Here is a 27,927-nt window from a genome sequence, read left to right on the forward strand (position 1 = left end):
GAGGAGGACAGCTCATCATAATGGCTGGAGCGGCGGGGGGAGAACAGCTCATCATAATGGCTGGAGCGGCGGGGGGAGAACAGCTCGTCATAATGGCTGGAGCGGCGGGGGGAGGACAGCTCATCGTAATGGCTGGAGCGGCGGGAGGAGGACAGCTCGTCATAATGGCTGGAGCGGCGGGGGGAGGACAGCTCATCATAATGGCTGGAGCGGCGGGGGGAGGACAGCTCATCATAATGGCTGGAGCGGCGGGAGGAGGACAGCTCGTCATAATGGCTGGAGCGGCGGGGGGAGGACAGCTCATCATAATGGCTGGAGCGGCGGGGGGAGGACAGCTCATCATAATGGCTGGAGCGGCGGGAATAGAATGGCATTAAATCATGTGTTTGATACCATTCCACTGATTCCGCTCCAGCCATTACCATGAGCCCGTCCTCCCCCCGCCGCTCCAGCCATTACCATGAGCCCGTCCTCCCCCCGCCGCTCCAGCCATTACCATGAGCCCGTCCTCCCCCCCGCCGCTCCAGCCATTACCATGAGCCCGTCCTCCCCCCGCCGCTCCAGCAATTACCATGAGCCCGTCCTCCCCCCGCCGCTCCAGCAATTACCATGAGCCCGTCCTCCCCCCGCCGCTCCAGCCATTACCATGAGCCCGTCCTCCCCCCCGCCGCTCCAGCAATTACCATGAGCCCGTCCTCCCCCCGCCGCTCCAGCCATTACCATGAGCCCGTCCTCCCCCCGCCGCTCCAGCCATTACCATGAGCCCGTCCTCCCCCCGCCGCTCCAGCCATTACCATGAGCCCGTCCTCCCCCCGCCGCTCCAGCCAATACCATGAGCCCGTCCTCCCCCCGCCGCTCCAGCCATTACCATGAGCCCGTCCTCCCCCCCGCCGCTCCAGCCATTACCATGAGCCCGTCCTCCCCCCGCCGCTCCAGCCATTACCATGAGCCCGTCCTCCCCCCCGCCGCTCCAGCCATTACCATGAGCCCGTCCTCCCCCCGCCGCTCCAGCCATTACCATGAGCCCGTCCTCCCCCCCCCGCCGCTCCAGCCATTACCATGAGCCCGTCCTCCCCCCCGCCGCTCCAGCCATTACCATGAGCCCGTCCTCCCCCCGCCGCTCCAGCCATTACCATGAGCCCGTCCTCCCCCCGCCGCTCCAGCCATTACCATGAGCCCGTCCTCCCCCCGCCGCTCCAGCCATTACCATGAGCCCGTCCTCCCCAAGTAGTGTGCCATCAACCTCCTGTGGTTGGAAGTATACAGATTACAGAATGTCTGACTATTTTTGTTGGTCATCTATACTCATTTGATTAGCTTTTTAACATGTCATAAATACCTGCTATAAGACCGTAGATCGCTAAGCCAAGACTTGTTTATGCAGGTGGTTTATGTTGTGTTTTCATGTGTTGCTGCCTTGCTATGTTGTTGTCTTAGGTCTCCCTTTATGTAGTGTTGTGGTGTCTCTCTTGTCGTGATGTGTCTTTTGTATTTTATTTTAAACCCCATCCCTTCAGGAGGCATTTTGGTAGGCCGTCATCGTAAATAAGAATTTGTTCTTATTAACTGACTTGCCCAGTTAAATTAAAGTAAATACAAATTCAGTACCACATTACGACAGTAGAGGCCACTCAAGTGACAAATGACAACAAAAACATGCTTTTGGAGAAATAGCAGTACCATTAGGTTAGTTGTAAAAAAAATCATTTGGTAGTAGTGTTGATAGTTGATTTGGCTGTCCCACGAATTAGCATTGTATTCATTTGCAGTCCTGACATTTACTTTCCACACAAGGATTGCGCCAGCAGAGGTTGCCACGGTACTGTTGGCTTTGGGTCATGTGAAACACGCTGGGTAAAGTTATTAACTAGTTTGTGTACAATATCATGTGATCCACGGAATGGCAGATATATTGCGCAATACATTTGATTATCAAAATAACATCTTTGAACAATGTAAAAGTAACTAGTTTAGATGTGAAACCGTTAATACTTTGGCTAAAACCTAGCTTTTATACTCGTTTATTTGTTTAGCTATACAAACAAGCTAAAACTGCACCCCTCAACCAGCCATGTCGTCCAGCTGACAGCTAATTATGCAAGCTAGGTAATCAAAAGATAGGTAGGCTATAGGAATTTATTGACTTTCAATATCTCAATCAAATTCACTAATGTAATGTCTGGGCAATCAGTGCCTAGAAGGAGCTGTTCTACACGCAACAGACCGACGACCCAACGCACGTTGATTTTGTCTCCACACAAGGCGCGATCATAACACGCAGGTTCAAATATCAAAACTAAACCGTGAACGTGGAACATTCATGGACATTTATCTATATTGCTGTTGCTAGTTAATTTGTCCTGGGAGATTAACATTGGCTTGTTATTTTACATGAAATTCTTATGGTTTTTTTTTCTCCTACTGTATCTTCGTATAATTTTGGCCCAGAGTCATGCAAAATCGACTACTACTAACACTAGATAAACTGGGCATCGAGCAATCCCGTTCTGAACCAATGCATTCTAACATTCTAATAAATACATTTCATATGTGCTATTGCAAAAATAATGATTTGGTTGTATTTATGAAGGTATCTGGGAACATTAGAATACGAAGAAAAAAACCGTTATATAACACAAAACACCGCAATTCAAAGAAATGCATTATTATTTTGTTAAGACCTGCCCTAAGAAACATTTTTTTAAACTATTGTATTTAAAAAGAACGGAACATGGATTTTCTTTAAAGTGGAGCTGAGTTCCCACTCCGCTAACTACATATCTGATGTGCTGAGTGTCCCGCTGTCGCTCCTCCACCCTTTAGTCGTCTTTGCCTGGTCACTGGTGTAGCCTACACACTTCATGTTGTACACACAACAGTTCGACCTATTGCATTCCATGCCTAAGTAGACATAAGCACGATTTCATGTTCTTTTTTTTCAGGAGGGAAGTAGGCTACAATGCAGCTATTTACTTGTTTTAGACAACATACGGACATGTTCATAGAAACTTCGTTGTCAGTATTGCAAACATAAGCACGACACAAACAAGCAGTCTAGCGATTCTATGTTCTTCTTAGCCGATGAGTTACATGCAGCTATTTACTGTCGCCACTATTTCAGCATATTTGTATTTATTATGGATCCCCGCAGCTACTCTTCCTGGAGTCCAGCAAAATGAAGGCAGTTTTATATATTTTTACAAACATTACAATACACAACAGATTTCACAGCAGAAAATAAATAATATTTAACCTGATAAGTTGACTGAGAACACATTCTCATTTAAATCAACGACCTGGAGAATAGTTACACTGGAGTTGAATAAGCGAATTGGAAGCTAGTATGAAGACTTGTTGTGTTTTAGTAATGTGTATACTGCAGTCATGTTAACATGGAATGCCCCACAATGCAACATACACAAGGTGCAGTACACCTGAAGGCCAATAGGCAGGGATGTTGTCCCACTAACAGGTAGACTAACTCCCTGTAACACGGATCAGACTGGGAATTGAGCCAGAACACCAGAGTTAACACTCATACTCTTACAATTAAGTGCCATAGAATCTTTAATGATTTATCTGAAGACAGCACCCAACACAAAGCAATGTGCCTGGGGATATTATTATTTTGTTTAGACCAGAGGGGAGAGTGCCTCCTACTGGCCCTCCAACACCACTTCCAGCAGCATCTGGTCTCCCATACAGGGACCGACCAGGACCAACGCTGCTTAGCTTCAGAGGCAGAAAGAGGAGCAGGCGAGGAAGAGAGAGGATCGGGGCAGACAGCCAGAACCGTGCGCATAGGCTATATCTTGGTCATATGTATCGAGCAATGACTTGACGAGCAATGCCTCGTACATTCATCAAAAGTATAATAAAGTATTTATTAGGCGATCAATGAGTATGGCTAAGCTATTCTTCATTGTGCCAGTGAATTGAAGTTGAATATTGACAATTGCATCCGTTTAATTTGGCCTAAATGTGCAATAAAAAGCATTGCTTCTAGCTTATTTAATGAAACCCTGGCTGGCTGTTGATGTCCTGTCTCAGGACTCTCCAACCCTGTTCTTGGAGAGCTACCTTCCTGAAGGTTTTTGCACCAACCCCAATTGTAATTAACCCGATTCATTTTATCAACGAGTTAGGCTAATTATTGAATCGGATGCGCTAGATTAGGGTTGGAGTGAAAACCTACAGGGTGGTAGCTCTCCACCAAACAGGGTTGGAGAGCCCTGTCCTAGCCAATAGATCGCAAAGCACAATCCCTGCTAAAATTATTGTAAATGGCAAGTTCCCTTTCTCATCCATAAACACAAATACGGTTCAGCAGCTCAAATCGGCAGGATGTGGGGCATTGTTATTAGGAAGGACGTCTACCATGGATGGATCGCTAAAATAATGATTACGATCACACTTCATCAATTTTAAATATCGTTTGGACACCATCTGGTAGCCAAGCGCGAGTTGTCAGTGCAGCGTCCAGACATGACGTTAAATATCTTCATCGCCTACATGAAAAACCTCCAAGCTTCCGTCATAAGTGTCAATTCAGTTTGAACATATTGTAATGAAACAGCAGGGAGCAGGTCTCGAACCCTCGACCTTCTAGCCCGAGGTCCGGCGCGCTATTGACTGTGCCGCAAAAGCATGCTCAAGCGGCACAGTCGATTTCCGCGCTTATAAACCCAGGGTCGTTACACTATTAAGAATTACAGGGGGCAGTTTGGAGAGACTAACTAATCCTGTTGTGAATAGTCTTCTGGAATAACGCACGTGCTTCGATAATAATTACAAAACCAACGTCTCTCGTAATACCTGTCCGAATAGGGCAATAACATGGCAAAGAATAGGCTTATCAGCACAGAAGTGTCACTGAAATATTGTACACTGAACAAAAATATAAACGCAACATGCAACAATTTCAATAGTACCTCATCTCTGGATTTCACATGAATGGGAATACAGATATGCATCTGTTTGTCATGGATACCTTAAAAAAAAAAGAAGGGGGGTAGGGGCGTGGATCAGAAAACCAGTCAGTATCTGGTGTGACCACCATTAGCCTCATGCAGCGTGACACATCTCCTTCACATAGAGTTGATCAGGCTGTTGATTGTGATCTGTAGAATGTAGTTCCACTCGTCTTCAATGGCTGTGTGAAGTTGCTGGATACTGGCGGGAACTGGAACATACTGTCGTACACGTCGATCCAGAGCATCCCAAACATGCTCAATGGGTGACATGTTTGGTGAGTATGCAGGCCATGGAAGAACTGGGACATTTTCAGCTTCCAAGAATTGTGTACAGATCCTTGGGACATGGAGCCGTACATTAACATGCTGAAACATGAGGTGATGGCGGCGGATGAATGGCACGACAATGGGCCTCAGGATGTTGTCACTGTATCTCTGTGCATATGCTGATTCAATTTTGCTTTACCTCACTAAACTAGACATTAGTTGAGATCCTGAAAGAATATGGGACTGGCCTGAACAAAAGGAGATTAAATAACAGTACTTACAGTTGACCGGGGCAACTCTAGCAGGGCAGACATTTGACAAACTGACTTGTTGGAAAGGTGGCATCCTATGACGGTGCCACGTTGAAAGTCACTGAGCTCTTCAGTAAGGCCATTCTAATGCCAATATTTGTCTATGGAGATTGCATGGCTGTGAGCTCGATTTTATACACCTGTCAGCAACGGGTGTGGCTGAAGTAGCCGAATCCACTAATTAAAAGGGGTGTCCACATACTTTTTTATATATAGTGTCGTTTGTTCACAAAATAATCCAGAATATTGCAGTCAATAGTCCCACACTCAGGCAGAATGTTCTACTGAATGTTCTGTTCTCAGCCAGGCCCATCTTTTCAAAGAAAACACAATTTAATTATATCTCTATTTTAGCAAAATAAGTAGTGTTGTTGTGATCACAAGAAAATCCTAATAATTCAGGTAAAGAGCCCCACAGTCAGGCAGACATATCTGAATGTTCTATCATAAAGTGAGCACAATTAGTTTCCCTGGCTGATAGGGCTTCTACTTATAAATACTATAGGAGTAAATTAATAGGTGACATTCACTGTTATAAAGTAATGTCAGGATATATGAGTTATGCTGTTAGAGCTTTTGTGCCGAATCCACTGCGGTGTTCTAGGTGCCAAGCATATGGTCATGCCACAGCAGTGTGTAGGAGGGAGATTCCAAGGCATGGGAAGTATGCAGGAGGACATGGGACAGAGGAATGTGTGTCAACTGTAGGGGTGCCCATGTCAAATCAAATTTGATTGGTCACATACACATGGTTAGCAGATGTTAAAGCGAGTGTAGCGAAATGCTTGTGCTTCTAGTTCCGACCGTGCAGTAATATCTAACAAGTAATCTAACAATTTCACAACAACTACCTTATACACACAAATTTAAAGGGATGAATAAGAATATGTACATATAAAGAAATGGCTGAGCGATGGCCGAACGGCATAGGCAAGATACAGTAGATGGTATAGAGTACAGTATATACATATGAGATGAGTAATGTAGGGTATGTAAACATTATATAAAGTGGCATTGTTTAAAGTGGCTAGTGATACATTTATTACATCCAATGATTAATTATTAAAGTGGCTAGAGATTTGAGTCAGTATGTTGGCAGCAGCCACTCAATATTAGTGATGGCTGTTTAACAGTCTGATGGCCTTGAGATAGAAGCTGTTTTTCAGTCTCTCGGTCCCTGCTTTGATGCACCTGTACTGACCTCGCATTCTGGATGATAGCGGGGTAAACAGGCAGTGGCTCGGGTGGTTGTTGTCCTTGATGATCTTTTCGGCCTTCCTGTGACATCGGGTGGTGTAGGTGTCCTGGAGGGCAGGTAGTTTGCCCCCGGTGATGCGTTGTGCAGACCTCACTACCCTCTGGAGAGCCTTACGGTTGTGGGTGGAGCAGTTGCCGTATCAGGCGGTGATACAGCCCGACAGGATGCTCTCGATGGTGCATCTAAAAAAGTGTGTTCACCGAGTGTTTTCGGTGACAAGCCAAATTTCTTCAGCCTCCTGAGGATCAACGGTGAGGTATTCTGAGAGGATCCCTGTGAATATAAAATCTGTTCCAGAACTGAGGGCTTCAGTAATGTTGGCTTACTGTATAGTGTTCATAGCAATGGTTATCAACTGTACCGCAGAGGTTGAACGTAAGTCACAGAAAATAGATGATGTGGTGGCAGCTGTAGAAAAGTACTTGGGGGTATGAGATTTGACTTCAGACGAGTTACAGGGTGTGTTGAGTGGTGTCCCGTCCACTCAGGTCATTTGGGGTAGGATCCGCCTGGGGTAGGATCAGATTGTGTTGAAGTTGTAGAATAAGACAATGGGATTTAATGAGTATAGGGTTAGTTGGAAAGGTAATTAAAAATAGATGTATATTTTTATTGTATTCATGTTTTGTTTTTTATCCGTTTCCCCTTTACCATTTAGTATCACTAAGAGTAATGTATCTATACTATACTTCATTTGGGGGCGGTAATGAACCGCCGTTCAACCTTACCGAAGAAGAAGAAGACATCAGTGGGCGGGACATCCTCCAGAAAGCGGTAGTTGCAGCTAAACATTATTTATTTTTTAATTAACCATCTGTGGTATCACTGTCTTGGTGTCAGCAGCTGAAGTTATTGCTACAACATCGGAACTTGTGGTGTGTTGGCCTTGGAAAGTTATTGGAGTTTATACAGAGATACATTTGCGTACATCGCATAGTTGTGTTATGGAACTGGATAAAATGGACGAGAACGACTGGAAATACCACGGGGAGGGCAACAAAAGCCTAGTGGTTTCTCATGTTCAGGTGAGCTAGTTAGCTACAGTAGCATATGCAGCTAGTTAGCTAGCTAACATTAGTAAGCTTAGAGCTAATACCTAGCTAGCCAAGTTGTCTGGCGCCGTCCATGTCTAACAGTGGAAAGTTAAATATTGTTTGCTTTAGTTGCTACAAGATAGTTTCCCTAGAAGTTATCTAATTCGTGTACTTTTCCACACCAGTTGCTAGCTGATAAGCTAGCCAATTAACGTTAGCCTCATAGCTAACGTTAAATAAACTTCGCTGCATGTCTTTGATGCCTTGGAAGTCAAACGAGCTAGCTAGCTGTTTAACCTTGCTGAGTGGGTTTCAGCAAATACATTTTACTCCACCGTATTTATGTTTAAACATCTTTTTTTAATAGATACCACATTGTGAATCCTAACAACTCTCTCCTCTCTCCTATCCAGCACGCCAGAGTCCTTCGGCTACTGAAGTATTCCACAGAAGATGCCGAAAACTCACATAAGGTTAGAAAATCCTATCTAGTAAAAGTTGTCCCATTTTAGTATGTAGACTTGTTAGTTAATAAACATTCCAACCGTAACTTGCTTGGTAACAAATATATGTCTTGGACTGGTTTATTCTGGGAAACGTTTCGTGTGTTTATGGTTCATCAACAACTCAATTCAAGTGGTCTAAGACACTGCATCTCAGTGCAAGAGGAGTCACTGCAGTACCTGGTTCGAATCCAGGCTGTATCCCGTGATTGGGAGTCCCGTAGGGCGGCGCACAATTGGCCCAGTGTTGTCCGGGTTTGGCCAGGGTGAAAATAATTTGTTCTTAACTGATTTCCCTAGTTAATTTTAAAGGTTGTATAAATAAATGAATAAACTCCTTGTGATAATTTCTAAGGAATTTGGGTTTTGGAAATCAGCACTGGTGGGATCCAGGCTAGGGTGAAGTTGCCCCTAGATGCTGATCCTGGGTCAGTTTTGCATTTCATCCTCTAATGGGGGAAAGGGAAGCTGATCCAAGATTATGTGTCTTAACAAGGTCCAGCTTGGAGTTAAAGGCTTTCATTGACCGCTTGTATCAACCAAGCAAGCGAAGCCACAAGTATGCATCATCCATGAAAGCTATGAAAAATGAACCCACACATCAGGATTGTCACATCAACCTAATTTCTCTTCACGGTCTGTTTCTTCTCTTCCAGACAACAGAACAAGCGTTCCGCCACATACAGAACATAGTTGACTATAGTCAAAATGTCATGAAGCCACTGCTGGGGGAGAAATTTGTCCATAATGGAGTAAGATATACTTATTCTGTGATAACCATATTGTTGCAAACAGCATGGTGCCTTTTCCCTCACATGTTAATGGTCTCACGTAACGCCGGTAGCGGTGTCGCGTAACGCCGGTAGCGGTGTCGCGTAACGCCGGTAGCGGTGTCGCGTAACGCCGGTAGCGGGGTCGCGTAACGCCGGTAGCGGGGTCGCGTAACGCCGGTAGCGGGGTCGCGTAACGCCGGTAGCGGGGTCGCGAACATAAGAACTGACTATAACCTCTGAAGTTTCAACGCATAGTCATCAACTAACACGACACCGCTACCGGCTTTACACGGCCGTCGAGTTACACCGTTAGCGTGGTGGCGGTGTCGCGTAACGGCGTTGGCGGGGTGGCGGTGTCGCGTAACGCCGTTGGCGGGGTGGCGGTGTCGCGTAACGCCGTTGGCGGGGTGGCGGTGTCGCGTAACGCCGTTGGCGGTGTCGCGTAACGCCGTTGGCGGGGTGGCGGTGTCGCGTAACGCCGTTGGCGGGGTGGCGGTGTCGCGTAACGCCGTTGGCGGGGTGGCGGTGTCGCGTAACGCCGTTGGCGGGGTGGCGGTGTCGCGTAACGCCGTTGGCGGGGTGGCGGTGTCGCGTAACGCCGTTGGCGGGCTGGCGGTGTCGCGTAACGCCGTTGGCGGGGTGGCGGTGTCGCGTAACGCCGTTGGCGGGGTCGCGTAACGCCGGTAGCGGGGTCGCGTAACGCCGGTGGCGGGGTCGCGAACATAAGAACTGACTATAACCTCTGAAGTTTCAACGCATAGTCATCAACTAACACGACACCGCTACCGGCGTTACACGGCCGTCGAGTTACACCGTTAGCGTGGTGGCGGTGTCGCGTAACGCTGTTGGCGGTGTCGCGTAACGCTGTTGGCGGTGTCGCGTAACGCCGTTGGCGGTGTCGCGTAATGCCGTTGGCGGTGTCGCGTAACGCCGGTAGCGGGGTCGCGTAATGCCGGTAGCGGGGTCGCGAACTTAAGAACTGACTATAACCTCTGAAGTTTCAACGCATAGTCATCAACTAACACGACACCGCTACCGGCTTTACACGGCCGTCGAGTTACACCGTTAGCGTGGTGGCGGTGTCGCGTAACGCCGTTGGCGTGGTGGCGGTGTCGCGTAACGCCGTTGGCGGTGTCGCGTAACGCCGGTAGCGGGGTCGCGTAACGCCGGTAGCGGGGTCGCGTAACGCCGGTGGCGGTGTCGCGTAACGCCGGTGGCGGGGTCGCGAACATAAGAACTGACTATAACCTCTGAAGTTTCAACGCATAGTCATCAACTAACACGACACCGCTACCGGCGTTACACGGCCGTCGAGTTACACCGTTAGCGTGGTGGCGGTGTCGCATAACGCCGTTGGCGTGGTGGCGGTGTTGCGTAACGCCGTTAGCGTGGTGGCGGTGTCGCGTAACGCCGTTGGCGTGGTGGCGGTGTCGCGTAACACCGTTGGCGTGGTGGCGGTGTCGCGTAACGCCGTTGGCGTGGTGGCGGTGTCGCGTAACGCCGTTGGCGTGGTGGCGGTGTCGCGTAACGCCGTTGGCGGTGTCGCGTAACGCCGGTAGCGGGGTCGCGTAACGCCGGTGGCGGTGTCGCGTAACGCCGGTGGCGGGGTTGCGAACATAAGAACTGACTATAACCTCTGAAGTTTCAACGCATAGTCATCAACTAACACGACACCGCTACCGGCTTTACACGGCCGTCGAGTTACACCGTTAGCGTGTTGGCGGTGTCGCGTAACGCTGTTAGCGTGGTGGCGGTGTCGCGTAACGCCGTTAGCGTGGTGGCGGTGTCGCGTAAGGCCGTTGGCGTGGTGGCGGTGTCGCGTAACGCCGTTGGCGTGGTGGCGGTGTCGCGTAACGCCGTTGGCGTGGTGGCGGTGTCGCGTAAGGCCGTTGGCGTGGTGGCGGTGTCGCGTAAGGCCGTTGGCGTGGTGGCGGTGTCGCGTAAGGCCGTTGGCGTGGTGGCGGTGTCGCGTAACGCCGTTGGCGTGGTGGCGGTGTCGCGTAACGCCGTTGGCGTGGTGGCGGTGTCGCGTAACGCCGTTGGCGTGGTGGCGGTGTCGCGTAACGCCGTTGGCGTGGTGGCGGTGTCGCGTAACGCCGTTGGCGTGGTGGCGGTGTCGCGTAACGCCGTTGGCGTGGTGGCGGTGTCGCGTAACGCCGTTGGCGTGGTGGCGGTGTCGCGTAACGCCGTTGGCGTGGTGGCGGTGTCGCGTAACGCCGTTGGCGTGGTGGCGGTGTCGCGTAACGCCGGTGGCGGTGTCGCGTAACGCCGTTGGCGTGGTGGCGGTGTCGCGTAAGGCCGTTAGCGGTTTGTTGAAATGGAAGTACTTTATTAGTTCCACATGGCAGTCGGATAGTTGAAACTTCAGAGGTTATAGTCAGTTCCCTGATATAGATGAATTAATCAGTTAATCAATGTTGCAGGAGGCTGTGAAGCTCCCATTAGACTTTGTCCGCCAGCTGTCACTGAAGGTCCAGCAGGAAAGGCCAGGTACGTTTTTTCTTTACTTTATTATCAGGGTTTGACATATTTTGGGTTTTATGAAATGTATAATTTCCTCATTGTTTTGTGGAATATGTCTGCGTCCCAAATGGCACCCTATTGTCTTCATAGTACACTGCTTTTTGATTGAGTGAGACAGAGGAAAGGACTGTAGAATGTTTTTTTTAGTTGATGACTATGCCTATAGTGTAGAGGTTTCAGCTCTATATTCTACAGTCACATAGGAGGCAGTCCTTTCCTCCGGGCTGATTCAATCAAAAAGCAGTGTACTATGAAGGAAATAGGTTGCTATTTGGAATGTAGACATATTCCACAACACAATAGGAGGAAATTAGATCCTCCAATGAGTTTTGTTTTTGTCCACAGCCAGTCTAAATAGGAGTCTGGGAAACCCGCCCCTGTCTCTGACTGTAAATTTGTATGTGTTTATAGACTGTTGTCACCAAAGCCTGTGTTATGAATGTGTTATACCAACAACGCTGTCTGTGTGTTCCGTGTCACGGCAGAGTCTCGCTGTGACAAAGTGATGGATACGTTGAGTGGATGTGCCTTGTGTCTGCCTAACCTCACCCAGCTCTCCTCCTGCTGCTGCTGCAGCAGAGAACACAGACCTCCTCTCTGTATAGAGATTAAGGTACAGTCACAGTCCTCTCATCTCTGTATAGAGAATAAGGTACCGTATCAGTCCTCTCTGTGTAGAGTGTTAGGTACAATCCTCTCCTTCAAGACTCTTGGATAAGCATTCCAGGTGAAGCTGGTTGAGAGAATGCCAAGAGTGTGCAAAGGCAAAGGGTGGCTATTTTGAAGAATCTCAAATATAAAATATATTTTGATTTGTTTAACACTTATATAGTTCTCATGTCTTCACTATTATTCTAAAACAGAGAAAATATATAAAAAAGAAAATAGTACAAATAAATAAAAACCCTGGAATGAGAAGGTGTTAACGTTTGACTGGTATTTTTATTTATTTTATTTATTTACCGTTATTTTACCAGGTAAGTTGACTGAGAACACGTTCTCATTTGCAGCAACGACCTGGGGAATAGTTACAGGGGAGAGGAGGGGGATGAATGAGCCAATTGTAAACTGGGGATTATTAGGTGACCATGATGGTTTGAGGGCCAGATTGGGAATTTAGCCAGGACACCGGGGTTAACACCCCTACTCTTACGATAAGTGCCATGGGATCTTTAATGACCTCAGAGAGTCAGGACACCCGTTTAACGTCCCATCCGAAAGACGGCACCCTACACAGGGCAGTGTCCCCAATCACTGCCCTGGGGCATTGGGATATTTTTTAGACCAGAGGAAAGAGTACCTCCTACTGGCCCTCCAACACCACTTCCAGCAGCATCTGGTCTCCCATCCAGGGACTGACCAGGACCAACCCTGCTTAGCTTCAGAAGCAAGCCAGTAGTGGTATGCAGGGTGGTATGCTGCTGGCATTGTGTATGTCTATCAACTCAAGTGGCTTTATTGGCATGGGAAACGTATGTTAACGTTGCCAAAACAAGTGAAGTTGATAAGTGAAATAAACCGTACACTCACAGAAGTTCCAAAAGAATAAAGACATTTCAAATGTCATATTATGTCTATATTAGGCCCCGTGTGGCTCAGTTGGTAGAGCATGGCGCTTGCAACGCCAGGGTTGTGGGTTCGATTCCCACGGGGGGCCAGTACAAAAAAAATAAAAAAAATATGAATGTATGTATTTGTAAGTCGCTCTGGATAAGAGCGTCTGCTAAATGACTTAAATGTAAATGTATATACAGTGTTCAAACACACACAAAGCCTTCGCAAAGTTTTCCCACCCCTTTACCTCTTGGTTTATTCAGGGTGTGGATCAGCTTTTATATTGCTGATAGATTGTTGCCTCCATCAATGTAATTGTCTGCATCATTTTTTCAATCCCCTATATAGTTTTGGTGTGTGTGTGTGTATATAAACTTTTTTTTAAATGAGAATATACCTTTCTTATTATTCCCCCCAAACCCTAATACCCCCCCCCCCCCCCCCAATTGGAGTAAACTAATAAACAATAACACTAGGCTTCTACCTTCAGTATATACATCTTATACACATTTTACAGACACAATCTATTTTACAATAGTTATATTTGGTTTGTTTTTAGTCCTTCCTCTATTTCTGATTCCATTTGTAACTGTGCTATTTCACAATTTCTAAAACTATATACATTTTACAGACCGTGTATGTTTTACATTGGTTATCTTGTTACTAGTCCCACCCTTCAGCTCCATTCAACCCCTCCCATCTGTCTCTCAACACCATCCATTTTGGATTTCTATTGGCCATATATTTTTCAACTGTGCTGTGACGCTTCACAGACGTACTGAACCTTTCTATTCTCATAGCTTCTACAGATTGTAAATTAAATAATATTTTTTGCTAAAATAATTGTTGTTGATCGATTGACTATGACTTCAAATCACATGGTATTGCGATCTGCAGAGTGAGCTCCAGGTTAATGTTGCAATTCTTCAGATCTAATGACTCTGCCTCCTCACAGCAGAATCTGCAGAGCTGGGAAGGTTCTGTCTGCCATTTATATAACATTATATTGGTTGCAAGAATTTTGTATAGTAATTTAAATAAAACGTTTTTGAATCCGGTGTCGTTTTGCGTGTCAATTCATAAACCATGTCCCATAGAATCGGTACATAAAAAATCTCTTCCCAACTATTTTGCAATTTATTGCACAGCTGTCAATTTTTGGGGTCCTTAGATGAATTGGTACACTACTGTTCAAAAGTATGGGGTCACTTAGAAATGTCCTTGTTTTTGAAAGAAAATCACTTTTTTTGTCCATTTAAAATAACATTATATTGATCCAAAATACAGTGAAGACAAAGTCATTTACAACATTAACAATTGTAGCTGGAAATGGCAGATTTCTTTATGGAATATCTACATAGGCGTACAGAGGCCCCATTATCAGCAACCATCACTCCTGTGGTCCAATGGCACGTTGTGTTAGCTAATCCAACTGTATCATTGTAAAAGGCTAATTGATCATTAGAAGACCCTTTTTCAATTATGTTAGCACAGCTGAAAACTGTTCGGATTAAAGAAGCATTAAAACTGGCCTTCTTTAGACTAGTTGAGTATCTGGAGCATCAGCATTTGTGGGTTCGATTTACAGGCTCAAAATGGCCAGAAACAAAGGACTTCCTTCTGAAACTCATCAGTCTATTCTTGTTCTGAGAAACTACTTGTTCTGAGACTATTTCCACATTTTATGTTACCGCCTTATTCTAAAATGGATTAAAGAAGTATACACACAATACCCCTTATTGAAATTGGGGAATTTTTGCAAATTTATTAAAAACAAATTGACTTTATTCACATAAGTATTCAGACCCTTCGCTATGAGACTTGAAATTGAGCTCAGGTGCATCCTGTTTCCATTGATCATCCTTGAGATGTTTCTACAACTTGATTGGAGTCCACCTGTGGTAAATTAAATTGATTGGACATGATTTGGAAAGGACCACACCTGTCTATATAAGGTCCCACAGTTGACAGTTCATGTCAGAGCAAAAACCAAGCCATGAGGTCGAAGGAATTGTCTGTAGAGCTCCGAGGCAGGATTGTGTTGAAGCACAGATCTGGGGAAGGGTACCAAAAAATATCTGCAGCATTGAAGGTCCCCAAGAACACAGTTGCCTCCATCATTCTTACTTGGAAGAAGTTTGGAACCACAAATACTAGAGCTGAGTGATCAGGGGCGAAGGGCCTTGGTCAGGGAGGTGACCAAGAACCCAATGGTCACTCTGACAGAGCTCCAGAGTTCCTCTGTGGAGATGGGAGAACCTTCCAGAAGGACAACCATCTCTGCAGCACTCCACCATTTTTTAATTTTTTTTTATTTAACTTTTATTTAACTAGGCATGTGAATTATGCCTTTTTAATAAGCAATTAGGCCTTTTTGCTAGTGGCCAGACACAAGCCACTCTTCAGTAAAATGCACATGACAGCCCGCTTGGAGTTTGCCAATAAAGGCCCAATATAGGTGAGGCGTCTCCTCTCTGTATAGGGATATTAAGGGCTATAGATGAGGTGGTTTGTTGTTAACATGAGAATGATTTTGTTTCTGTTATGAATGACCAGCTGTCCTCACCTCAAAGCCACATTATGGCTGACTGAAAATGTCATTTAACTGCAGTCATTTAAAAGTAGGACTTTACTGCTCAGTGAGTCAAAACACAGAACTGGTTCTCAAAATCAATTGACATTCCTGGTTAAACAAACTTGACAAGAGTATTTCCAAGTATAATGAATAGGTAAGGCCCTGGGTTACTGAAAACAGGCTTAAGGGAAGGGTGAGTCAGGGAGCATGGGATTTGGAAGTCATTATGATAAATGGATCATTGTGTAGACCTGAAAAGAGACGTTTTGTTGGAGTTAATCAAATCACCTCCTCCACCAGCCACCGTTGACTCTCACTGTTGTTGATTCATTCTCGTCTTGTGTTTTTATTACAGCCCAAATGTGGATTTCTACCAGCCTCTAGACACATTACGAAAGACATCAAAAGGAATGTGTGCCGGTTTTGTATGCATCAACATTTTAAGGTGAGTCGATAGTGTTTTTGGGTCACTGGAAGAACCGGTTGTACTATTGGTTGAGGGTTGTAAACCAGTAGAAATGTCAGGTACATTTTAATAATGAATACAACAAGAGAATCTATATAGAAAGACATGGAATCACTGGTCACTTTAATGTTGGCATACTGGTTTACTCATCTCATATGTATATACTGTATTCTATACTACTGTATTTTAGTCTATGCCACTCTGACATTGCTCTTCCTAATATTTATATATTTCTTAATTCCCTTTTACTTTTAGATGTGTGTGTATTGTGAAATATTAGATATTACTGCACTGTTGGAGCTAGGAACACAAGCATTTCGCTATACCCATAATAACATCTGCATGTGACAAATACAATTAATTAATTAGCATGTATGCTTAATTTTACTGCTTGTTTTGACTACACCAAAGAATAGAAAGGGGGTTTGAAATATTCTAGAAGGCATTTGTTGTGAAAGTTGACTGTTCTGGTGAAATCAGTATCTGCCCCCTGGTGGTGGGATTGTAGAATTGCACCTGATGGAGACAGACTGTCTGTTGTGGTCTTCTCTCTAAATGAACAGGTAGCCAATGGAAAGTGGAAACGGCTGAGCCGCTACTGTCCCCTGGACCTTTTCTCAGGGTAAGTAACAGTACACTTCACCTGCCCCAGTTATCACTGTCCCTTGTGGCACACTAGGAGGGTTTGACATTTTAACTTTCTTAGCCACTTGTCCTTGTCAGATAACAGGACAGATACATTTTTTTACTTGTCTCAAAGCTGAAGTCACTTGTCTCGACAACAACAACAAAAAAAGGTCCGTAACCCCGTCGGCCAAAAGTGTGACTGAAATGAGTGAAGTAGGAAAGTAATTGTCTGCGGAATATCGCGCCTTAGCGGCCATCCAAAAATAATGGACGGACAAAAGGAGCCATTGAAAAGATATTTAGGGGGAGCCAAATATTTTCTAGTAGCCTGTTCCTCTCTGGTGATGTGTAGTAGTCTAGGTCTATATGTGGTACTAAAGAGACCTAGCCTGCCACAGAGAGACCTAGCCTGCCACAGAGAGACCTAGCCTGCCACAGAGAGACCTAGCCTGCCACAGAGAGACCTAGCCTGCCACAGAGAGACCTAGCCTGCCACAGAGAGACCTAGCCTGCCACAGAGAGACCTAGCCTGCCACAGAGAGACCTAGCCTGCCACATAGAGACCTAGCCTGCCACATAGAGACCTAGCCTGCCACAGAGAGACCTAGCCTGCCACAGAGAGACCTAGCCTGCCACAGAGAGACCTAGCCTGCCACAGAGAGACCTAGCCTGCCACAGAGAGACCTAGACTACTACACATCTCTTTAGACAAGTATGTATATATATATATATATAGTTTTATATATGTCCAATCGGACAACTGAAGTCTATATTCTGGTTGTCTGACCTTTTTTTTTGTTTTTTTTTTGACTTGCCCCGTTATAACAATATCGCGCCCTGTTTAGAGTAGAGCTCGGTGCTCTTTAATACCACGCCCTGTTTAGAGTAGAGCTCGGTGCTCTTTAATACCACGCCCTGTTTAGAGTAGAGCTCGGTGCTCTTTAATACCACGCCCTGTTTAGAGTAGAGCTCGGTGCTCTTTAATACCACGCCCTGTTTAGAGTAGAGCTCGGTGCTCTTTAATACTACGCCCTGTTTAGAGTAGAGCTCGGTGCTCTTTAATAAATCCTGTTTAGAGTAGAGCTCGGTGCTCTTTAATATCACGCCCTGTTTAGAGTAGAGCTCGGTGCTCTTTAATACCACGCCCTGTTTAGAGTAGAGCTCGGTGCTCTTTAATACCACGCCCTGTTTAGAGTAGAGCTCGGTGCTCTTTAATATCGCGCCCTGTTTAGAGTAGAGCTCGGTGCTCTTTAATACCACGCCCTGTTTAGAGTAGAGCTCGGTGCTCTTTAATAAATCCTGTTTAGAGTAGAGCTCGGTGCTCTTTAATAAATCCTGTTTAGAGTAGAGCTCGGTGCTCTTTAATACCACGCCCTGTTTAGAGTAGAGCTCGGTGCTCTTTAATACCACGCCCTGTTTAGAGTAGAGCTCGGTGCTCTTTAATACCACGCCCTGTTTAGAGTAGAGCTCGGTGCTCTTTAATATCACGCCCTGTTTGGAGTAGAGCTCGGTGCTCTTTAATACCACGCCCTGTTTAGAGTAGAGCTCGGTGCTCTTTAATACCACGCCCTGTTTAGAGTAGAGCTCGGTGCTCTTTAATACCACGCCCTGTTTAGAGTAGAGCTCGGTGCTCTTTAATACCACGCCCTGTTTAGAGTAGAGCTCGGTGCTCTTTAATACCACGCCCTGTTTAGAGTAGAGCTCGGTGCTCTTTAATACCACGCCCTGTTTAGAGTAGAGCTCGGTGCTCTTTAATACCACGCCCTGTTTAGAGTAGAGCTCGGTGCTCTTTAATACCACGCCCTGTTTGGAGTAGAGCTCGGTGCTCTTTAATACCACGCCCTGTTTAGAGTAGAGCTCGGTGCTCTTTAATACCACGCCCTGTTTAGAGTAGAGCTCGGTGCTCTTTAATACCACGCCCTGTTTAGAGTAGAGCTCGGTGCTCTTTAATACCACGCCCCGTTTAGTGTAGAGCTCGGTGCTCTTTAATACCACGCCCCGTTTAGTGTAGAGCTCGGTGCTCTTTAATACCACGCCCTGTTTGGAGTAGAGCTCGGTGCTCTTTAATACATCTCACCCTGAATCTCTCTCTGCCCAGGAACAAACAGAGAATGTCCCGAGCCATCAAGCACTTGATAGAGGAACCTCAGAATAACTTCAACATTTTCAAGGTATGTCAAGATATCTCCGCTTTCATCAGGTCAGCTGTTATCCGAATGCTGAGCTGTTTCCCCCTACTCTCGCAATAATATCTGCTAACCGTGTGACCAGTAAAATTAGATTTTTATCCTGTTCCCTGGTCTAGGTAACCAAGATGTAGTTTAATTTCTGTTATATAGTATAGACCTTGCAGAACTGAGGGGGGAGGACACTGATTGGCTTGTAGTGATGGTGGACAAATCGATAGTTACATATCGGGATATATCACAATATTATTTTTGTCAGTAATATTTTTGCCCTAGTTGTCTGTACCTGCACTTAAACTCCAGTATTTTTCCTTCATAGCTTATTCTCAGTCTTTTTAAGTAGTAAACCAACATGTTTTCAGATCTTTTTAAAAACGTATTTCCATGACTGATCAAAAGGTGTGTTCTCATGGCTCTCGCTTATCACTCTGTAGCAGACATATGTCTTAAGTATTGTGATATCGTTTGGTCCCTGGCAATCCCCAGCCCTATTGGCTTGACAAATAAGTTACAGCACCTTTTAAAAAAAAAAAAATCTTTCCTTCCTCTGTCTGTCCAGGGTGGAGAGTGTATCTACAGCTGTAATGATGATGCCGACGTGTTACAGGACCTAGATGAATTGGCTCAGCATCTACGACCGTACTTCCTTCCTAGTGGCAGCCTTCTCAGCAGGCAGCAGTCTAGTAAAGTTGGTATCCAAACTAGTCACATACTAGTGTTTGACTTTTCCTTTTTAATGTTTGTTGTTGTGGGTGACGTTGTGGGTGACGTTGTGTTGTGGGTGACGGTGAAGGTTTCTGCTTACAAAAAGGATTTAGGTCATATTTAGAAATTGGCGAACTGATGTAAAATGTTTCTGTGTTGGGTACTTTGTCCAGCCCTTGTTATTATGGGTAAAACATTGTTTCCCCACTCACCCATTGCATTGAGACATCTGCATTGAGACATCTGTGACAAAATTGCCAATTTTTTAAAAATGGCCTTTTATTGTCCACAGCACAAGGTGCACCTGTGTAATGATTATACTGTTTAACCCGCTTGTTGATATGCCACACCTGTCAGGTGGAAAGGAGAAATGCTCACTAACAGGGATGTAAACACATTTGGTCACAACATTTTGGCAGTTATGTTCTTCTGGAACATTCCTGGGACCTTTTTATTTCAGCTCATGTAATACTTTACACGTTGCGTTTTTTTTTATATTGTTCAGTATATTTATCTAGTCATCACTCTGTCAACACACGATACAGGATATTTGGGTAATATGTCTAATAGTATGTCCTCTTCACCTGTAACTTTGTTTAAACCTCCAGGTGGTTCTGAATGAGTTGATTCAGGTGATTGTGAGCTCCCTGTTGAGCTCCTGGGACGGTCCTCGCTCCGGGCAGCTCCGGAAGACGCACCTGTCTGAGGGCAGAGTGACGTGTGATACCAGCCTGCTGCACCGGGACCTGCTACGCAACGGTGAGACTTGGCTCTAGGCTGCTCTGGTGCTCTGGGACCAGGTTTACGCTTCACTGCAGTGTTTCTAATGACTTCACAGATGTGGTTCAGCTGTTATGTCTTCATCAGGGCGTGAATGGGGGTGCCAACAGAAGAAGATCTTCAAAGTTAAGGCATGAATTAAACTATTCATGCCTTAATCGTTAATTAAAACATAAGTTAGTTGAAATCAAAATAAATAAATAAATACAGTAAGACATTGTTAGTTTGGCAAAAAAAACCTAAGCAAACATTTGTGGGTTACATCTTTTGTCCAATGGAAAATCATTGCAAAAAAGGCAGATGACCATTGTAGCAAATTAAGCTAAAGTATCATTTGAGGGCTCACTACTTTCTGCTCACTTTATTGCATTAAACAATTTACACTAAATTGTTCGAACTCGTAGGTGGCTCAAATCCCGTTAACGGGATCGATTTGACAACGTCCGGTAAAATGGCAGAGCGCCAAATTAAAAAAAAAATATTACAAATATTTAACTTTCATACATTCAAGTGCAATACACCAAATTATAGCTGAACTTCTTGTTCATCTAGCCACCGTGTCAGATTTCAAAATGGCTTTACGGCGAAAGCAAACCATGCTATTATCTGAGGACAGCACCTCATCAAACAAACACAGACAATCATATTTCATCCCGCCAGGCGCGACACGAAAGTCAGAAATAACGATATAATTCATGCCTTAACTTTGAAGATCTTCTGTTGCCACTCCAATATGTCCCCTAAACATCACAAATGGGCCCTTTGTTCGATTAATTCCGTCGTTATATCTCCAATGTCCATTTTATTTGGGGCATTTGATTTATTTTTTTTAACACCGGTTCCAACTCCCTCAACATGACTACAAAATATCTTATAAGTTACCTGTAATCTTGATCCAAACATTTCATACAACTTTCCTAATACAACTTTAGGTATTTTTTTTAACCTAAATAATCTATCAAATTTAAGACGGGATAAACTGTGTTCAGTACCGGAGGAAAACAAAGCGCGTTCCAGGTCGTGCGCATCATAACGTTAGAGAGCCCTGGACCCTGGTTCTGAACTGCCAATTTCTAAAGACTGTTGACATCTAGTGGAAGATATAGGAACTGCAAGCATATTTCTTTTAAAACGGGCTTACCATAGAAAACCAATGGAAAACAGATTGACCTCCAAAAAAAAAATTCCCTGGATGGTTTGTGCTCGGGGTTTTGCCTGCCAAATCAGTTCTGTTATACTCACAGACATGATTCAAACAGTTGTAGAAACTTCAGAGTGTTTTCTATTATATGCATATCCTAGTTTCTGGGCCTGAGTAGCAGGCAGTTTCCTTTGGGCACACTTTTCATCCGGACGTCAAAATAGTGCCCCTCAGCCAAGATATACACTGTGGCCAGTTTATTAGGTACACCACCCTGTTCAAACGGTTCACTCCTACAGACCCTGAGTAACTTGGTTGTGGCTTGTTATATAAAGCAGGCAGACAGGCATCAAGACATTCAGTTACTGTTTGATTGAATGTTAGAATGGACAAAACCAGTGACCTAACCAACTGAGTGTGGTGGAATCGTTGGTGCCAGGCGTTCCGCTTCCAGTATCTCAGAAACGTCCTCCTGGGCTTTTCACGCTCCACGGTGTCTAGGCTTTTACAGAGAATGGTGGAACAAACAAAACATCCAGTCAGAAGCAGTCCTGTGGGAGAAAACAGCTTGGTAATGAGAGAAGTGTGAGGAGAATGGCAAGAGTCACGCTGGCTAACAGGCGGAAACAAACAGACCAATAACAGCGCAGTACAGACAGTGGTCTGCAGAACGACATCTCAGAACACACAACTCGTCGGTCCTTGTCACGGATTGGCTACTGCAGCAGACGACCACACCGGGTTCCAATCAGATAAAGACCAGAAGAACCGGCTCCAGTGGGCACGTGATCACCAACACTGGACAACTGAGGAGTGGAAAAACATCGACCGGTCCGACGAATCCCGCTTCCTGTTACGTCATTCTGATGGCAGAGTCAGGATTTGGCGATTGCAGCATGAAAAATGGTACAGGCTGGTGCCTGGCGTCAACGGTACAGGCTGGTGCCTGGCGTCAACGGTACAGGCTGGTGCCTGGCGTCAACGGTACAGGCTGGTGCCTGGCGTCAACGGTACAGGCTGGTGCCTGGCGTCAACGGTACAGGCTGGTGGCGGTGGTGTAATGGTGTGGGGAATGTTTTCCTGGCCCGCGTCATGTCCCTTGATACCAATTGAGCAACGTTTCCATGCACAGAAGAATTCAGGCTGTTTTGGAAGCATAAAGGGGTCTGACCCAGTACTAGATGATGATGATGATGATAATAATAATAAATTAACTGGCCACTGAGTATCGTTTTTAAGTCTAATCCATTTGTTTTTATTTCAGGTAACCACTGCCTACCCAAAGATTGTGTCTTGGACAAAATCCTGGGGACTCAGATGTTGGATAATTTAGACATTGAGGGTTTGAGCCCCCTTCTTAAACGAGTGGAACAGCATCTACAAATGTTCCCCAAAGAGAGGTGAGAACCTGAACCAGAGGAATGACTAGAATGGGACCTTCCCGTTCCACTCACTGTTCTATCATGGGTGCACCGGCGGCCATATTGAGTGTACCGTAACTGTGTTGTTCTCCAGTGAAGTATTAGATGTACTGTGGACCTTCCCGTTCCACTCACTGTTCTATCATGGGTGCACCGGTGGCCATTTTGAGTGTACCATAACTGTAGCGTTCTCCACCAGTGTAGGTTACTTTCTAAATGTAATACGTTAGTTACTTGTTACGGTAATAAAATTGTAATCAGTAACCTCATTTTGGATGACACAAGCTCAGTAATGTAATCAGATTACTTTCAGTTACTTTTAGGAGACTTTCCCCTTTTTAAAGGGCGTTAGATGACAATAAGGATCCATCAGACCCGTTTGATGTGTCATCATAGTGGTCTCTGATTGGTGGTCTGACTCGCTCTGGTGCTACATTCTTATCTAGGGCTGGGCCATATGGCCTGGAAGTCTATTTTATTAAACTCTGGTGCTACATTCTTAGCTAGGGCTGGGCCATATGGCCTGGAAGTCTATTTTATTAAACTCTGGTGCTACATTCTTATCTAGGGCAGGGCCATATGGCCTGGAAGTCTATTTTATTAAACTCTGGTGCTACATTCTTAGCTAGGGCTGGGCCATATGGCCTGGAAGTCTATTTTATTAAACTCTGGTGCTACATTCTTAGCTAGGGCTGGGCCATATGGCCTGGAAGTCTATTTTATTAAACTCTGGTGCTACATTCTTAGCTAGGGCAGGGCCATATGGCCTGGAAGTCTATTTTATTAAACTTATGGGCGATTTAAAATAAAATTAAAAATTAAAAAAAATATTTAAATAAGCTCTGTGTGTCACGCATAACTGTGTGTCACGCATAATCACGCATAACTAATTTTAAGTATTGCCCAGCCCTACTTTAATGTTCACCTTAGATCAGTGCGGAATTGAATGTCATTGAGAACGAAGGTGTCGTACTGTATTACTGTATTTTACCAACATCCTGTCTGAAATCATCCAACAAGTAATCAGATCGTTTTGTAAGTTAACTGATTCGGGGTTTTTTTAGTAGTCAGATTACGTGTGCTCTCGAACCCTGCAAATCAGTCTCATGTAGGCTTACACACGATCTGATTGGTGTTACTCGTAGTCTGTACTGGAATCGTGATCTGGTCGTCTGTACTGGAATCGTGATCTGGTAGTCTGTACTGGAATCGTGATCCGGTCGTCTGTACTGGAATCGTGATCTGGTAGTCTGTACTGGAATCGTGATCCGGTCGTCTGTACTGGAATCGTGATCCGGTCGTCTGTACTGGAATCGTGATCCGGTCGTCTGTACTGGAATCGTGATCCGGTCGTCTGTACTGGAATCGTGATCCGGTCGTCTGTACTGGAATCGTGATCCGGTCGTCTGTACTGGAATCGTGATCTGGTCGTCTGTACTTTACAGACGGTGACTGAAGCTCTCTGAATATCACAGAGTGGACCTTTACAGACGTTTAAATGATCAAAACCTTTAGAGACGGTGACTGACGCTCTCTCCTCTAGATGCAGGCTTCAGATGGACGGGCCGTACAATGCCAGCTTCCTGGAGAAGGTCCAGAACTGTCCTGCGGAAGATGACGGCTCTATTGAATACGCTGTAGGGAAGGTGAGAATCTCTTCTTCCTGACCAATGTACCGGAGCAAACCTCTAAACCGACAGTATTGAAGAAAACAGTCCTGGTTCTATACAGGAGACTGTATAAATATCATTTGATTAGATGAAGGGATTTTTGTGATTAGTGAGTTTTTCCCATTTAGATGCAATTTTATGTAATACATTTTTCCATTTGAAATGTCAATGTGTACAATATGATACATGCAGTTTAATGTAATATCATGTCGTATAATATGATAGATTCTGTATTTTGTTGTATAATATGATACATGCTGTATTATGTAATATAATGTTGTATAATATGATACATGCAGTATTATGTAATATAATGTTGTATAATATGATGCATGCTGTATTATGTAATATAATGTTGTATAATATGATACATGCAGTATTGTGTAATATAATGTTGTATAATATGATACATGCAGTATTGTGTAATATAATGTTGTATAATATGATACATGCAGTATTGTGTAATATAATGTTGTATAATATGATACATGCAGTATTGTGTAATCATATACAACATTATATAGATGCAGTATTATGTAATATAATGTTGTATATGAAACATGCTGTATTATGTAATATAATGTTGTATATGATACATGCAGTATTATCTAATATAATGTTGTATAATATGATACATGCAGTATTGTGTAATCATATACAACATTATATAGATGCAGTATTATGTAATATAATGTTGTATATGAAACATGCTGTATTATGTAATATAATGTTGTATATGATACATGCAGTATTATCTAATATAATGTTGTATAATATGATAGATTCTGTATTATGTTGTATAATATTATACATGTAGTATTATCTAATATTTGTAAGTCGCTCTGGATAAGAGCGTCTGCTAAATGACTTTAATGTAAATGTAATGTAATATAATGTTGTATAATATGGCTGCTTCCCATCAGGTCCACCAGTACAGAGTTGCCATGACAGCCAAGGACTGCTCCGTCATGGTCGCCATAGCAACCTGTGGGGAAGACGACGGGTGAGAGAACTCTTACTGCTGGGCTGTAACAACACCCTGCACGCACACCCGGGGGACACCTTTACATATAGGGTTGTCTAACCCTGCTTTTAAAGTGTACCAATGTGCTCTTTTATTTATTTATTTATTTTATTTTATTTTACCGTTATTTTACCAGGTAAGTTGACTGAGAACACGTTCTCATTTGCAGCAACGACCTGGGGAATAGTTACAGGGGAGAGGAGGGGGGTGAATGAGCCAATTGGAAGCTCTTTGGGCACTGCTCTCTAGTTGTCACTGTGCTTGTTGCTAGTGTCTGTCTACTTTTTAAAGTAAAAAATATATAATAATACTTTACAAATTCTTGAAGATTTACGTTATGTTTCCTCCGTGTAGGTTGGACCAGAGTCTGGAGATCCAGCCTACGAAGCCTCGCTTCACCTACTCCGTATCCATCCTAGACCTGGACCCTAAACCTTACGAGAGCATCTCTCACCAGAGCAGACTGGACTCCAAGATAGTCAACCACTACCTGAGGAGGACACAGTCCAACAACCAGGAACTAGACAACCTGGAGGAACTGGCCAATCAGAGCCTGTTCCTGGGCCGAGACGGAGAGGACTGTACTCTGGTGTTCCATCCTGTATAGCCACTCCCTCCGCTGCCTGGCTGTTACGCCCTTTACCAGGACCCTAACCCCTCCTCCAGACCGATCGCTGCTGTGGAACTAAAATAATGATACAATTGAATGAACTGAACTGACAAACTTATCCTTATTTTAGATTTGTGTTTTCTCTTTAAAAAAAAAAAAAAACCACATAGTATGTATGGCATATCTTTTTGGTTTTCTAGACCTGAATGAAGGAAGGTGGTGGGCTATGATGATGATGGTGATGAAGAGGGGTGTTTAAAGGTATTGATTATAGATGAATCTCAAATGACACAAACTTCCCTATAGGTCCCTGGTCAAACGGAGTGCACACTGATCTCATGAAGCGCATGGCAGGAAGTAGGAAGTGATATAGGGAATAGGGTGCTATTTCAGATACAGGGAGCCTCTTCCAATGGGGGGCTAGTATCTGAAGGGTGTCTATTCCAGTGAGGGGGGGGCTAGTATCTGAAGGGTGTCTATTCCAGTGAGGGGGGGCTAGTATCTAAAGGGTGTCTATTCCAGTGAGGGGGGGGCTAGTATCTAAAGGGTGTCTATTCCAGTGGGGGGGGGGGGGGGGGGCTAGTATCTGAAGGGTGTCTATTCCAGTGAGGGGTTGGGGCTAGTATCTGAAGGGTGTCTATTCCAGTGAGGGGTTGGGGCTAGTATCTGAAGGGTGTCTATTCCAGTGAGGGGGGGGCTAGTATCTGAAGGGTGTCTATTCTGCTGAGGGGGGGGCTAGTATCTAAAGGGTGTCTATTCTGCTGAGGGGGGGGCTAGTATCTAAAGGGTGTCTATTCTGCTGAGGGGGGGGCTAGTATCTAAAGGGTGTCTATTCTGCTGAGGGGGGGGCTAGTATCTAAAGGGTGTCTATTCTGCTGAGGGGGGGGCTAGTATCTAAAGGGTGTCTATTCCGCTGAGGGGGGGGGGGGCTAGTATCTAAAGGGTGTCTATTCCAGTGAGGGGTTGGGGCTAGTATCTGAAGGGTGTCTATTCCAGTGAGGGGTTGGGGCTAGTATCTGAAGGGTGTCTATTCCAGTGAGGGGGGGGCTAGTATCTGAAGGGTGTCTATTCCAGTGAGGGGGGGGGGCTAGTATCTGAAGGGTGTCTATTCCAGTGAGGGGTTGGGGCTAGTATCTGAAGGGTGTCTATTCCAGTGAGGGGTTGGGGCTAGTATCTGAAGGGTGTCTATTCCAGTGAGGGGGGGGCTAGTATCTGAAGGGTGTCTATTCCAGTGAGGGGGGGGGGCTAGTATCTGAAGGGTGTCTATTCCAGTGAGGGGGGGGGCTAGTATCTGAAGGGTGTCTATTCCAGTGAGGGGGGGCTAGTATCTAAAGGGTGTCTATTCCAGTGGGGGGGGGGGCTAGTATCTGAAGGGTGTCTATTCCAGTGAGGGGGGGCTAGTATCTAAAGGGTGTCTTCCAGCGAGGGGGGGGCTAGTATCTGAAGGGTGTCTATTCCAGTGGGGGGGGGGGGGCTTGTATCTGAAGGGTGTCTATTCCAGTGGGGGGGGGGGGGGGGGCTAGTAC

The 27,927-nt window shown here is 45.0% G+C and overlaps 1 protein-coding gene and 1 non-coding gene across 2 annotated transcripts; both read left to right on the forward strand.

Annotated features, from left to right (window-relative positions):
- The first annotated feature begins 7,602 nt into the window (after positions 1-7,602).
- LOC129851342 (inositol-pentakisphosphate 2-kinase-like) lies at positions 7,603-26,910 on the forward strand. Its single transcript, XM_055917809.1, has 14 exons — positions 7,603-7,834; positions 8,257-8,316; positions 9,003-9,098; positions 11,543-11,609; positions 12,128-12,255; positions 16,127-16,216; positions 16,801-16,859; positions 18,963-19,035; positions 19,610-19,738; positions 20,364-20,514; positions 22,941-23,076; positions 24,641-24,743; positions 25,691-25,770; positions 26,146-26,910. Exons 1-14 carry the CDS (start codon positions 7,754-7,756, stop codon positions 26,396-26,398), a joined length of 1,506 nt encoding a protein of 501 aa, XP_055773784.1. The 5' UTR covers positions 7,603-7,753; the 3' UTR covers positions 26,399-26,910.
- On the forward strand, positions 13,225-13,300 carry trnaa-ugc (transfer RNA alanine (anticodon UGC)). The gene has a single exon. It is a non-coding gene; the product is annotated as a tRNA-Ala (tRNA).
- Positions 26,911-27,927: the final 1,017 nt, after the last annotated feature.

The sequence above is a fragment of the Salvelinus fontinalis genome, chromosome 3 (assembly GCF_029448725.1).
Source record: "Salvelinus fontinalis isolate EN_2023a chromosome 3, ASM2944872v1, whole genome shotgun sequence".
Classification (NCBI taxonomy): Eukaryota; Metazoa; Chordata; class Actinopteri; order Salmoniformes; family Salmonidae; genus Salvelinus; species Salvelinus fontinalis.

What these genes read in the sequence shown, in the direction of transcription:
- LOC129851342 (XM_055917809.1), top strand. Translation starts at nt 7,754, where the DNA reads ATGGAACTGGATAAAATGGACGAGAACGACTGGAAATACCACGGGGAG. An exon ending in AGAAATTTGTCCATAATGGA is followed by an intron (nt 9,099 to 11,542) that starts GTAAGATATACT and finishes TCAATGTTGCAG; the next exon opens with GAGGCTGTGAAGCTCCCATT. An exon ending in TTGAATACGCTGTAGGGAAG is followed by an intron (nt 24,744 to 25,690) that starts GTGAGAATCTCT and finishes GCTTCCCATCAG; the next exon opens with GTCCACCAGTACAGAGTTGC.